This window comes from Lemur catta, chromosome 13 (assembly GCF_020740605.2).
Source record: "Lemur catta isolate mLemCat1 chromosome 13, mLemCat1.pri, whole genome shotgun sequence".
Classification (NCBI taxonomy): domain Eukaryota; kingdom Metazoa; phylum Chordata; class Mammalia; order Primates; family Lemuridae; genus Lemur; species Lemur catta.
In genome coordinates this window covers 70,430,248-70,443,259 of record NC_059140.1, presented here as the reverse complement: position 1 = coordinate 70,443,259, position 13,012 = coordinate 70,430,248, and the positions used below count along the sequence as shown (strand labels likewise).

General features: G+C 38.3%; 1 protein-coding gene across 4 annotated transcripts in view; it reads right to left on the bottom strand.

The window, feature by feature from the left end:
- The window catches only part of CCDC169 (coiled-coil domain containing 169), a 44,003-nt gene extending 34,532 nt beyond the window's left edge, over nt 1-9,471 (bottom strand). For 2 of the 4 annotated variants that reach the window (XM_045567181.1, XM_045567183.1), the window contains exons 1-3: nt 9,251-9,471; nt 7,730-7,809; nt 4,082-4,105 (exon numbers count right to left, since the gene is read on the bottom strand). In XM_045567181.1, coding sequence (XP_045423137.1) covers nt 4,082-4,105; nt 7,730-7,809; nt 9,251-9,333 — 187 coding nt within the window. In that variant the 5' untranslated portion in view covers nt 9,334-9,471. The remainder of the gene's footprint in view (nt 1-4,081; nt 4,106-7,729; nt 7,810-9,250) is intronic. The other 2 variants (XM_045567182.1, XM_045567185.1) reach the window with 1 other exon arrangement.
- Between the last annotated feature and the right edge of the window lie 3,541 nt (nt 9,472-13,012).

Below are 13,012 nucleotides of genomic sequence, written 5' to 3'. Positions count from 1 at the left end.
GAATTCCATTAGAGAGAATATCAGGAACATGTTCCTTCCCTTGGAACTTGAAATATCCATATAGACATCCTAAACAGTACTAATCTTCTATCTAATGTCATGTTCAAGTTTGCCATGTGTAAAGCATACAATGCTTTACACATATTAAATATTAATTAATTTAATTCTCATTTTAAAAAAGTTAGTTAATTATTTTACAGATGAGGAAACCAAGGCTCAGAGATGTCAAATAACATTCTTAAGATGACTAAAGCTAATAAATGGGAGAACTGGAGTTTAAACCTAGTTTTTTCTGACTTTGAAATCATATCCTCTTAACTGCTAAGCTAAGGTAACATTGTGCACATTTAGCTGTCTTCTCAGGCATTTTCTCTGAACCTTATGTAGTTTTCTTTCACTAAACCTCTTTGGCTATTAAAGCCAAAGCACTTATCTCATGTCTGGGAGAAAGGAAAAATACAGCCTAGAATTGGAAGTCTTTGTTCAGCTTCAAAACCCAAAGCTAAGTTTTTTTGAGTCTTGAAAGTCAGGCTTTGTAGAGAGAAAAAAGACAGCTTCTTTTTCGGCTTTAAATGCTTTTTACATATCTTGAGATAATTTCTGCTACAGTATAGTTGATGGAGGAGTCAAAGGAGAGAATAACCACACACACCACTGCCAACTTCCTCAATCCTGTCACAGGGCTCCCTTACACCCTCATCTCTGCACAAATGTGGTCTACTAAAGAAAGAGGTTGGATGGGCATGGTGGTATGTGCTTGTAGTCCCAGCTACTCAGAAGGCTGAGGAGCGAATATCCTTTGAGCCCAGGAGCTCGAGACCAGCCTGGGCAATATAGAAAGACCCTACTAAAAAAAAAAAAAAAAAAAAAAAAGAAGAAGAAAGAAAAAGAAAGAAAGGGGCCCAAATTATACCCTCCCAAACCGAAACTGAGAGTCATTAATTCAAATGTTTTAGGGAACACGAAGGGAGACGCATTGAAAGACTGAACATTTATCCATAAGATACCATAGAGCCCAAATAGATGGAGTTATCTTTCCAACTGGCTAGCTGAAGTCTTTGTCACTGTATCCCCTTTACCACTATGGGAATGGAGGATTCAGAGGAAGATGAGAATGATTACCAAAAAAAAAAAAAAAATTAAAAAATGCAATTTATTTTTGGCATATCTGAGTGCAGTTTATAAATTTTGATCCCATTTTACTTTCAAATATTGTTAACCTAAAAATCATCAAATAGAGATAAGCCAAATAGTATAAAATTATATACTAATGTTAATGAGTACAAGGTCTTAGAGGTAATGGCATCAACATGTTCCTCAATGTGTTGAACTGATGTCCAAATATATACTCAAATGTGTAATTCCTTCAATGTACACAGATGGCTCCAGACTATAGAGGACAAACGAACAAAGAGAAAGGCATATGGACTGCTGAATTAAGGAGAAAATTTAAAAACAGTAGTGTATATAAAAAATGGGAAGAAAATTATCTTAGGTGGCTGTAAGGCAGCCTTATGAGTTTCATGGCTTCTAGGCACTTTTGCCTTTGTGGGCCCTTTTCTCCATAAAAAATTATTAAAAATTCTATTTTATTACTGTGTTGGTATAAGACAAATGTAATCCAGCCTGACCATATTTATTTTTTCTTCTGATTTTAAAAGAAATTAAAATAACTCATAGGCTTCTAAAATTATCATGAACCCTACATAATGTGCCTACTGTGCTTAAGAGATAAGTCAGCCCCTGGGTAGCTATAAAAGGTCAACTTCCTAATAAAGAATAAAAATTAATCAGAGTTCATAGCAAAGAATGATCTGCTCTTAAGCTATTTAGGCAATAGGTAATCACTGAGACTGATTTCCAGAGTTTTAAATTGGCGTATCTTTGATATTTTGCAAATAGTTCATTTCGACATCAAATCTATCCTACCTGTACTAATTACTGCTGCATTGCCAAAGTTGATCTGAGAATGCATTGCTGTTTTGATAAATTACAATGAGGAGGGATACACATAAAACAGAAGAACCTGCTTTAGAGAAATCTTAGGAGGCATTAAGTAACTGAGCCCACAAATGAAAGAAAATGACAAGAGAGCTATCAAATAAATTAATGCCCCTTATTCATTCCAAGTCAATTATGTCCCTAACCCCAGTCAGATAATGTGTATGTTATTAACAATTCATTAATTAAAAGACATTTATTTGCAATTGCATAAAAATGAAGAGTATATAACTCACCAAAACCTACAGTCGTGACTAACTTACATGGCTAATACTAATAAGGTGAATGTGTGGGAATTTCTGAATTCTCAGCAAGTGGATGGAGTTCCACAAAACTGGAGATTAAGCAAATTTTTGTTCCCTTTTCAGAAAACAGCATTGGCTCCCATAAAACAGGTCAACTTCCTAATTATCAACTGTTTCCTTTTTCTAAAAATGGACCACTCTGAGTTTTACTTTCCCTACCACACTTTATTCTGTGATAACTCAAAAGTGCTGAAAATACTAAGGTTTGTAATCTTTGCAACATTCATTATCTGTCTTTAAAATACAATGATGTTTAAATTATGTTTTCAACTGGAAATAATATTGATCATTAAAAATAGCAAGTTTCTGGAATAGACTTGATACCACGGGTAGTTCAGAACTATATGAAATCAGTCCAAGTAAGAGATGTGGTGTTGTCTTTGAGACTGCTACAATAAACCTGACACCAAAAAAGATGATCCCTTACCTTGAGCATGCCAAGTCAACCTAACAAGGTCTTAGATACACTTACAGAAAGCCATTACTTAAAATACAGGTTGTGAGTATAAACATTTATCAGAAACATTTGTGGATCTTAGAGGGGGGAGAAAAGAAAAAAATACTCTCAGCAATAACTCCATGAAACCACCACTCCTGTAGCAACTCTAAAAACAAACAAAACAAAACCAAGAAACAGGCATTGTACATTTTAAAGAAAAAAATAAATTGTTTTATAATCTTATAGAGGGATCTTGGCTAGGAACAATACAATGAAAAACAAAATCAAACAAAAAATTGAAAAATTCCATGAATTGACCTTTGAAGGGGAGGTTCATAAAGCAGGAGGAAATTAGGTGAATCCCTATATTTTACATAAGAATTTTTATTTTTAATTTTTATTTTACCAAAGACAAAGAGCAATGTTAACAGACAAAAAAGCCCCACCAAACAACAATACCAAGTAATACATTTTAAAGTGTTAAAAAAACCACAGTTGAATTGGTTGGAAATTGACTATAATATGTCTTAGTCCATTTGTGCTGCTGTAACAAAATACCTGAGACTGGGTAATTTACAAAGAGCAGAATTTATTTATCACAGTTCTGGGGGCGGGGAAGTCCAAGATCAAGGCACCATGTATTTGTCTGATAAGAGCCTTCTTGCTATGTCTTTATGTGGCAGAAGGTAGAAGGGCAAGCTAACTAAATGCTTTATGAAATCTCTTTTATAAGGGCCCTAATCCCATTAAGGAAAAAGGAACCTTCATAGCATAATCACCTCTTAAAGTCCTCACCTCTTAATATCACCATATTAGCAACATTTGAGTTTTAATTGTTGGTCACTATATTTATAATGATTACAGAAATGAAGTTATGTTAATTTGAAAAGACTTTGTGAAAAAAGAAAATGTTTTTAATAAGGAAAGGAAAAAGTCTAATGTGGCACTGTACTATGCACTAGGGATACAAAACTAAAATAGACGTAGTCTCAGCTGTCAATCAGCAGTAGGACTAGTCAGGAGAAAAAGACATACAGCCAGAACATTTCAGAAAAATTTTTGTTAAGTAAATGCTGTGAAATACCTTCCAGACAACCAATCTGGAAGGTGGTGGAAAGAAATTAGGGATGGGGAGATTAAAGTTGAAAAAAGGTTATAAAATGCTTCTTGAGAGAAATGACCCCTGATCCAAGTCAGAAAAGGTGAGAAAGGTTTTCAAGTAGTGATAACAGCATGAAAATGTCAACAAGTCAAAAAGGGAGGGGACATATTGGTACAAAATATCATGTCTCAACCACTTACTAGCTTATCTATGTGATTCAGAGCAAGTTCTTACCTTTTTTGTGCCTCAATTTCTCATCTGTAAAATAAGAATAAAGTTCCTATCTTATAGGATATTGGGAAGAGTAAGTAAAACATGTAAAATGCTTAGAACACTATAGAACACACAGAAAATGCTATAAAAATTTTTTTCATTGTCATTTTCATCATCATCATCATTATAAGAAATTTATTCTAGAAGTGCTTTCCAAAGAGGTAGCAGTAATATATAAAGTGCCTGTTTCACTCTTTGAAAAAATCTCTTCTTTGATAGGAAACAAAGTTTGTATCAAATTTCTTTAGCTAAAAGACAAGTTATTTTTCCATACTCATGAATTGTCTCTTTATGTTCTACTCATATTTATCTATTGGAAACTTAGTGTTTCCTAATTGAATTGAAGAACATATAGATGTAGTGAAAATATAGACCTTTTGTCCATCATCTTGGCTACTAATATCTTTCCCAGATTGCTGTTTTTGATTCTCATGTGTGCCTTTTTTTAATCAAAGGGAAGTTACTTTTTCTGAAGTCAAACCTAAATATAATTCCCTCAGTGATTTCTTTTATTACTCTTAAACTAAGAAAAGCCTTCTTTATCCATGACAGATATATGGTCATATATATTTTCTTGTCTCAATTTTTTAATTTATAAAAATGGAGGTAATAATACTTTTTCAAAGGATAATTGTGCTTTCAATTTTTAAAAATGTACTTAAAGCTCTACACAAATACTGACTCTTCTCACTTTTACAAAAATGTCACCTGAACATTCTCTTTCTTGTCTTGTCACTAAAATTTGTGATGATGAAATTCAAATTAAAACATAAAGCCACTTTTTCCATATATAGTTTCCTGTGAATCCTAAAGAACTTCAAGAGGCTACTATGGGAATGTGAAGCTTTTTGGAGTTGGTTGTGTTCGCTGTTTCACCTAAATGTTAATCCAGTTATGAGCCTGATTAAACAAGAATAAGCAGATGAGAAAGAGTGGAAATCAAAAAGTACTCTTTAGCTGTACATGGGGCAGTGAAAAGGATGACAGTTGAAGGGGAAAGGTGGGGCCAAAAGAGGTTTTTCATTTGTTCTTGAGAATGATCCAGTGGAGCAGGGAAAACAGATGGTACAGGAAAGAGAGGGGACCAGGGCTAGAGTGATATCCTTGAGTAGGTGAGAGTAGATAGGATCTACTGCACAAGGGGAAAAAGTAAGAATGACAGACCATCCATAGGAATAAGAGGGAAGAAGATGTGCAAAGACACAGGTAGGTGGTAGCTTTGTTGGTGGAAACGTGGAATCCTCTTCTAATTGCTTCTCTGTTTCTCTTAGAAAAATGAGGGAAAGCTCATTAGCTGGCAAAATGGCAGGGAGAGGTGGTGGAGGTTTGAGGAAAGTGGAAAATGTGAAGAATTATCTAAACAGTGAGTGTACCCATAATTGTCACACGTGCATGTACTTCTTTTGTAATGTTAAAACAATGGTAAATTTATTTTAAAACTCCTGTTGCCTTCAGGATAAATGAAAATTCATTAGCATCGTATTTAAAGACTCTTTATTTACCTCTTTTATAAGTCTTAATCTCATGTCCTATCGTATTCTTTCTCCATCTTTATTAATTAGGTAGCGTCCTCCCCAAATGGCTTTATGTTTAATGCCCCTGTGGCAGACTGTACTCTCCAAAGATGACCACAATAAAATTTCCCATCCCATATGCTGTTATGTAATGTGACCTTGAAAAGCAGAGTCTATTTCTCCACTCTGTTGAATCTGTGACTGTTTTAACCAACAGAATGCAGTGGATATAACGCTGTGCCAGTTCTGGGAGTAGCCCTTAATTGGCCTGGCAGTTTCTACTCGTGCTTTTTGGAATGCTTGCTCTTAGGATATATCCTCTTGGATCCCAGCTACCATGCTGTGAAAAGCAAAAGGTACAAGAGGCATTTCTAATAGGCAGTCCCAGCTGGGCTCCAGTCAACAGCCAGTATCAGATGCCAGCCATACGAGTGAGTCATCTTGGAATGACCAGATGAGTTGAAGCTTCAGATCTCTGAGCCTCAGATAACACTTGATTGCAACAAAATGAGACCCCAATCAAGAACCATGCAGGCAAACCAACTCAGTTAAGCCACAGAATTGTGAGATAATTTATTGTTTTAAGCTCCTAAACTATAGCTAATTTGTTATGCAGCAGTAGACAACCAAAAGTTTTGAGTGCTGATGTGGTAGATGGCAATTGTAGTAGTAATAGTAGTAATGGTAGATAGATAGACAATCTAGGATCAAATCATGGCTTTGCCACTCCTTGACTATGTAGCCTTAGAAGTTATTTAAATTCCTGAATATCACTTTTCCATAAATAAGAATAATAATAACCCCCTCACCTGACACAGTTCCTGGCTTTAGTTAAAGTTAAAGAAGGGGTAAATGTTTCTGAACTTCCCCTTAGGCCTTACCTTTGGCCCACTGAGGAAAGAACTTTCTCTCCTACCATTGTGACCTTTTCTCTTTGTATCCACATACTAGCTCCTCCCCATGAGAAGAACTGTTGATAGTAAGACTTAGTGAGCTACATTTTACCAGTGGACATAGTTACTGCATTGCACGTGTACCTGTGAGCATGCCTTCTGTTTTTTCTGTAACTGAGTAGATGAGGAAATTCCAGCCATCCTGCCAATGCAACCACTTGGTTAAGTACACCCAGAATCTGCCCCTACAGAGCCAGTTATACCTAAGACATAGATATAAAGATATAGGAAGCTACTTTAGCCTTGGGACAAAGCAGTACTCTCCAATCAAGCTTAAACAAAGCATTGGCTACTTAAAGAAAGTGACATTTAATTTCCCATATGGCTACTAATCCTTTTGGTTCATGGCTCCCCAGTAGAGGAAGAGAATAAATGGGTTTAAGAACCAAGCCCACTCCCATAACCCTAATAAACTCCTGTTGTTCTTTAGCATTCAGTTCAAGCACTGCTTCTTCTGGAAAATCTGTCTTTATTAGCTCACCCATGTTGTATTAGGTTCTCCTTACATAGAACTGGTATCACTTCTCATGTTTTGGTTTGACACTGTCTTTCCAGTAGTCATGAATCTCTTTAGAACCAGGAAGAGAAAGGTATTCCATTCAAAATGTTGACATATGGCAGGGTCTCAATCAATATTTGTGGAATGAATTGGTATCCTGCATACATTAAAAATTTTAGGGATATACGAGTGTATATGTGTGTGATGTGTGTTTATGCAACACCCTGGCCTCCCCACACACATTCTCCTAATACAAACAAACAGCCAAAACCTAGATAAGGATTCTAAAGTTATACCCTAAATCCAGAAGTTAAGATATGAAGGGTATGACTTGAGTTGAATAGAAAACTAGTGATGTTTTATTACTTACTAAGGAAATAATATATTTATGTCATGTAACAAAGGTTTTGCTAATTGACAAACATTTTGAATGTGTAACATAGAAAAATAAATAGTACTAGGCTTAACATTCTGAAATATCAGTTTTAAAACCTGTATGTAAAATTATTATTAAAGCCACCAAAAAAAGCAACACTGAAATCTTGGTACTATTATTCAATATACGAGATTTAATGAACTATAGGTATCTTGGTAAAATGAATAATTACATAGGAATCACATATATAAATATCTACTTATATACCTTCATTGTCATTATTGAGTTTGGCTTCCAGTTCTGCTATCTTGCGTCTTATTTCAAGCATTGAGAGTTGCACTATATCCCTGTTATTAAAAATAATTTTTGTTAATTATGATTCAATTAAAAATAACAAAAGAAAAATAATACATAACCCCCCACTACTTCAGGAACAATTATGAATCATCATTTATTGAAGGCATGGTTGATAATCAGGAATCAGGCAAATGAAAGCTTCTGATTAGCCCATTCCAGAAGGACGCAAATGTGCACTAAAGCTTTACAGGCATGCGCCACCATACCCGGCTAATTTTTTCTATATATATATTTTAGTTGGCCAGATAATTTCTTTCTATTTTTTTAGTAGAGACGGGGTCTCGCTCTTGCTGAGGCTGGTCTCGAACTCCTGACCTCGAGCGATCCACCTGCCTCGGCCTCCCAGAGTGCTAGGATTACAGGCGTGAGCCACCGCGCCCGGCCAGGAAACTCTTTACTCTTAACTTAAATTTGATCCCAAAGGAGTTGGTTATCTGGTTTTTCAGAACGCAGCAAATTAGGAGCTTCAAATTATTATAGAAAGGAATAGCTAGGGCAATAGGCAACAACTGACAAAATGAAACAAAGAGAAAAAAAAACACTAATAAAAAATGTTAGCTCTTTAGGACATCAGTAAATAGCACATTAATTATCATGATGACAGAATCATCTATTCAATAAATATTCTTGCATGCCTATTATGTTCAAGCCATTGTGCTAAGCACTGAAAAATATTACAGTGAACAAGTGAACAGAAAAATAGCAATCGCAGCAGCAAAAGTCCACTGAATGCTTATTACAAGCCAGTGCTAAGTGCTTTACAGTACATTTCACTCCATCCTGGGAACAACCACAGGAGGTATAACTATTTGTATACCAATCTTAGAGTTGAGACAACTGAGGCTTAAAGAAGTTAATTAACTTGTCCAAGATCATATAGTTACTGAGTGATAAGAGATGGGATTTGAATTTATGCAGGATTCTTCTAAAATACTTGCTCTTATCCTCCCTCAGGGAATACACAGAACCTGTCCTCAGAATGTTTATAGTTTGGTACAAGAAAAAGAAACAGGCAATTGAAATAGTGTGATTGGAGCTACAGTAGAGGAAAACATAGGATGCTAACGGGACACACAGGATTGTCTAATTCTCACGGGGCCTATGGGTGGGGTTGGAAGTATCCTAAAAAGTACCTTACAGTATACTGACATAATACGCTCCATTTGATTTGATCCTATCGGCAGAACACCCTACCTCAAAACCAGCCTATTTATAATATCAAAGGTTTAATTAGCCAAAGAGTCAAATGAACCTTTCGCATAAAATAACTATTTTTGGAAGTCGCCCGGTGTCGGCAGGTGTTAATCACGACGCGGGTCTCACAGGGACCTCAGTGGCTTTTGCCGGGGGTGGCACGAGCCGCCGCAGCTGAGGCCCCGGTGCGGACGGGCCCCCGCACGGCGCGGGAGCGCGCGCCGCCCCCAGACTCACTTCAGGTGGATTTCTTCCAGCAGCTCCATTTTAAGACGGTCGGTGCTCACACCGTCGAAGTTGTCGCCCTTTCCTTCCCCCATAGTGTCAGGTCAGAGACTTCCCGTGTCCTTCCCCTCAAAACAGCTTAGAGCAGAAGACTTGCAGCAACAACCAGAAGCGAGGAAGGAGAAAGCGTTGTCAGGAGCCGTCGCCATGGCGAACTACCTCACAGCCGCCGGCTCCGCGTCTGGCCCGCCGCGCCGCGCGGTGACGTCATAAGGCGCGCCCTGCCCACTGCTGGGGACAGGGCGGCTAGAACCGAAGGAATGTGCTCTCTGTCCCGGGGAACCCCTGGGAAACGGCCCGCTCCCAAGGTGGAGGGGACGTATCTTGCTCTGCACAGCCGGGAGGGATGTGCTCGGGCTGCATGGCTGAGTGTAGGGCGGTCGAGAATATCCATCTCCTTTCTCTCGCCTCCTGTCGGCCTTGGCTGCTTTCCTAACCCTGCCCTGTGCCCAAGTCTCCCTTCCTCTCAGCCCTTCTCAGGGAAATGCTGGATCCAGGAGTGGCTGCGCCTTTCTTTGCTTCAGCTGAACGCACAGGACATGCTCTGGTTGGGAGTGTAGGAGAAGAAAGAACTGGGCTTAGAAAGGTACTGCCTGAACACACGAAGACTTCTGAGTCGCCGGTCCAGGTTACTCTTTTTTGAATCTGTGTACTGTTCATGAACATATGTCAAAGCTGCCCTCTGCAACTTGAAATTTCCTTATGTTTTCAATCACAAAATTTGCATTCTACTCCCGATACATCTCTGTATTAATATCCCTCGCCCTGCTCCCCCATCCATCTTGGAGTAGATTCACGTCCTTTACCTTATGACTTCTCTAGTACATTTTCCTGAATTAATTTGAGAAGTGTGCGTATGGGACCATGTTTTCTGGCAGAAATCGGCACAAGTGTTCTGTTTGGTTAATTCCTTTCTTTTGTTTCATCTCTAGTGCTGAGAAGAGTGGCTCTTCGAAGTCAGTAAACCTGTTATTAATATATGCCTATAGAAGGGAAATGTTTCAAAAATAAAAAGCACATTTGGTGAAATGCTTAATTGGTTGCTGCTTACTAACATATTTTTGGAAAAGTGATAATTTATGGGAAAAATATTAGAAACTGATAGGAAAAATTAGGGACCTATGGTTGCTTTAAAGTTTGTAGAAAATAAACCTTAAAATGATTGGCAAGATAGATGCTGGAGCTAAAAAAAAGTCTTCCATTAGAAAGTAGGTTTTGACAGAGAAAGGAGACTCAGGAAATTTAGAGAACCTTTGTATCGGGGAAGGCTTTAAGCACGGGAACAATTTGGAATTAACTTGTTTGAATAAAACACAAATGTAGTAACATATTACACCAATAGTGTGTTTAATATCCAAACGAATCACCCAGGTTTGTAGGCAAGAGATAATTTAAAGCATTAAGAATTCTCAGGTTTTATTCTGAAATGTTGGTTCTTGCTTGGCGCACTCAAGGTCGAAGAATGACCAGATACACCAAAGTAAGGCAGGCACGAAAATGAGGTTTATTGAGGAAAGGCAGGATTATAGGGCAAGAGCAAGATATAGGTTAAAGAGCGTGATACATACACCACGGGTGACCACCGGACCCATTGTTGCAGCAAAGGGAGAGCCAAAGGAAGGGCAAAGAGGGCCTGGTTATGGTCTGTCTTGTTTTATAGTGCCTGGATTGGGACCTCTCTAGTGGCTCAGACTTCACCATGGAACCACTTTGATTGGACAGTTGGGAGTTGCATGACCTGAGTCTTACTGCACATGCAGATCTCCCATGAGCCTCTCTGAAAGCCCATTGGGCAGGGGTGAATAGCAGCAGCACCCACTTTCGTCCCTAGGAGACCCAGAATCCCTCACTATCTACCTAACAGAATCAGTTCAACTAATAGCAAGTAAGGATAATTTGTGTACAAAATGATGTATAAGATGATAAATATATTCACTGCTTTCAATGAACCTACAGTTTAATTGAAAAGAGAAGTGTAATACTAAAGAATTCATGTCAGTCTCCTATTGGTGACTGTCAGTCCCCAGCGTGCATTCTCTGCTTTTGTACTTCCTTCCTTCCTTCCTCCCCAGCCAGAGTTCTTAGTTCTTTTTCCCTCATTAGGGGGTGGAGTGGAAGTGAGCTGGGGATGGGTAGAGGGGTAGTCATGTATTATAGATTCTTTCAAGTCTTTCTGATACACACGTAAACCATAGCCTCTGAAATGTTAAAAGCCAAGAATCAGTGTATTTGTTCTCTGGTTCCTCTGTAGAAACTCCTGCTCCTTCAGGTCAGGAGGGTTAAGAATTGTGTCCACATCTAATGGTACTTCCAAATTACTGCTCTTGCGCTGCATGTAAAAAAACCCCACTCCCCTGATCCACATGCCTTATTTTTTAAATTTATATGTTTTTTATGTCTTAGAGATGGGGGGTCTCAGTGTCACCCAGCCTGGAGTGCAATGGCACAGTCATAGCTCACTGCACCCTTGAATGCATGGGCTCAAGACATCCTCCCACCTCAGCCTCCTGAGTTGCTGGGAGTACAGGCAGGAGCCACCATTCCAAGCTCCACGTACCTTCTTGGTGTGACACCATCTACTCTTCCTCTTTGCCTCACCCAGAGACTTCATAGTCACTGCTTGTCTACTGACTTTGACAACAAAAGTGCCTTTCCACCGTAAGTCTTGCCATATTCTTTGCAACTGGACTTCCGGATGGCTGAGCCTGTCCTACAACCTTGCCCTTCAACTCACAACTCTCATCACTTTCATCTCCACTCCACCCACTTCCACAGCCGTACTCTCAATGTTGTTGTCACTAAGAGTGTGGCCTTACCTTAGACACCTTAAATTCAAAAACTACTGTCTGCCAAAGCCTCCTATCCTTTCAGTTCCCAACTTGGTTACTTCCTACACAGCAGTGTTTTACTAACTAGGAACATCATCTGGAGAGCTTCTTAAACAAATTCCGGGACCCTATCCTGCGTTTCAGAGATCTTGCTTCATCCATAACACACTGTTTGCTCTTCACCTGGCTTCCAGATATGTCTTCTAAATTTAAACAGTAGATTGGGGGTTGGAAAATGGAGTACGATTTTGCCCACTAATAACTTTCCTTCAATGAATAGCCTCCCAGGTGGACAAGCTCTTTCTTCATGTATGACAATTCGTTGCATAAAATATATTTTAAGACATTATTTCAGAGTTCTTTTTTCATTTGATCTTAAATATTTTTATGCATGTTTCTGGATCTTTTAAATATACTGTGAAAAGTTTATTTTTGGAAAAAAACAAGCTATTCAGAAATCAATGAAATGTTCTCTTTGAATTATCTGTTGCTAAAGTAAATACAAAATGATAAAAACCCATAAGGAAGTCTGTTTTAAAACATCTAATCTTTTGTTTGGTTAGAAAGGACCAGAGAACCAGTTTGTGTTTGAGCAGAGCTTTATTTATCAGACTCACCTGGGAAGTAGAATAGAAAATAAATACTGGCTAACAAGCCTTCAGCCTGGCTTTTCTTAGTGTTGAGCAGAATACCATTCACCAGTTATTAATTCCAGGGGAGGACTCTAAACACTTCTGTCCATGGAATCTTGGTACTGGAGTTGCCAAGAAAAACACAACACAGTCAAGCACTGGATGGAGTAATGCATTACTTAAATAGAGAAGTGACAGAGCAAGATCACCTCCAATCATGTGCATCAATTTCTCATGGCTAGCGGGTCACTCAG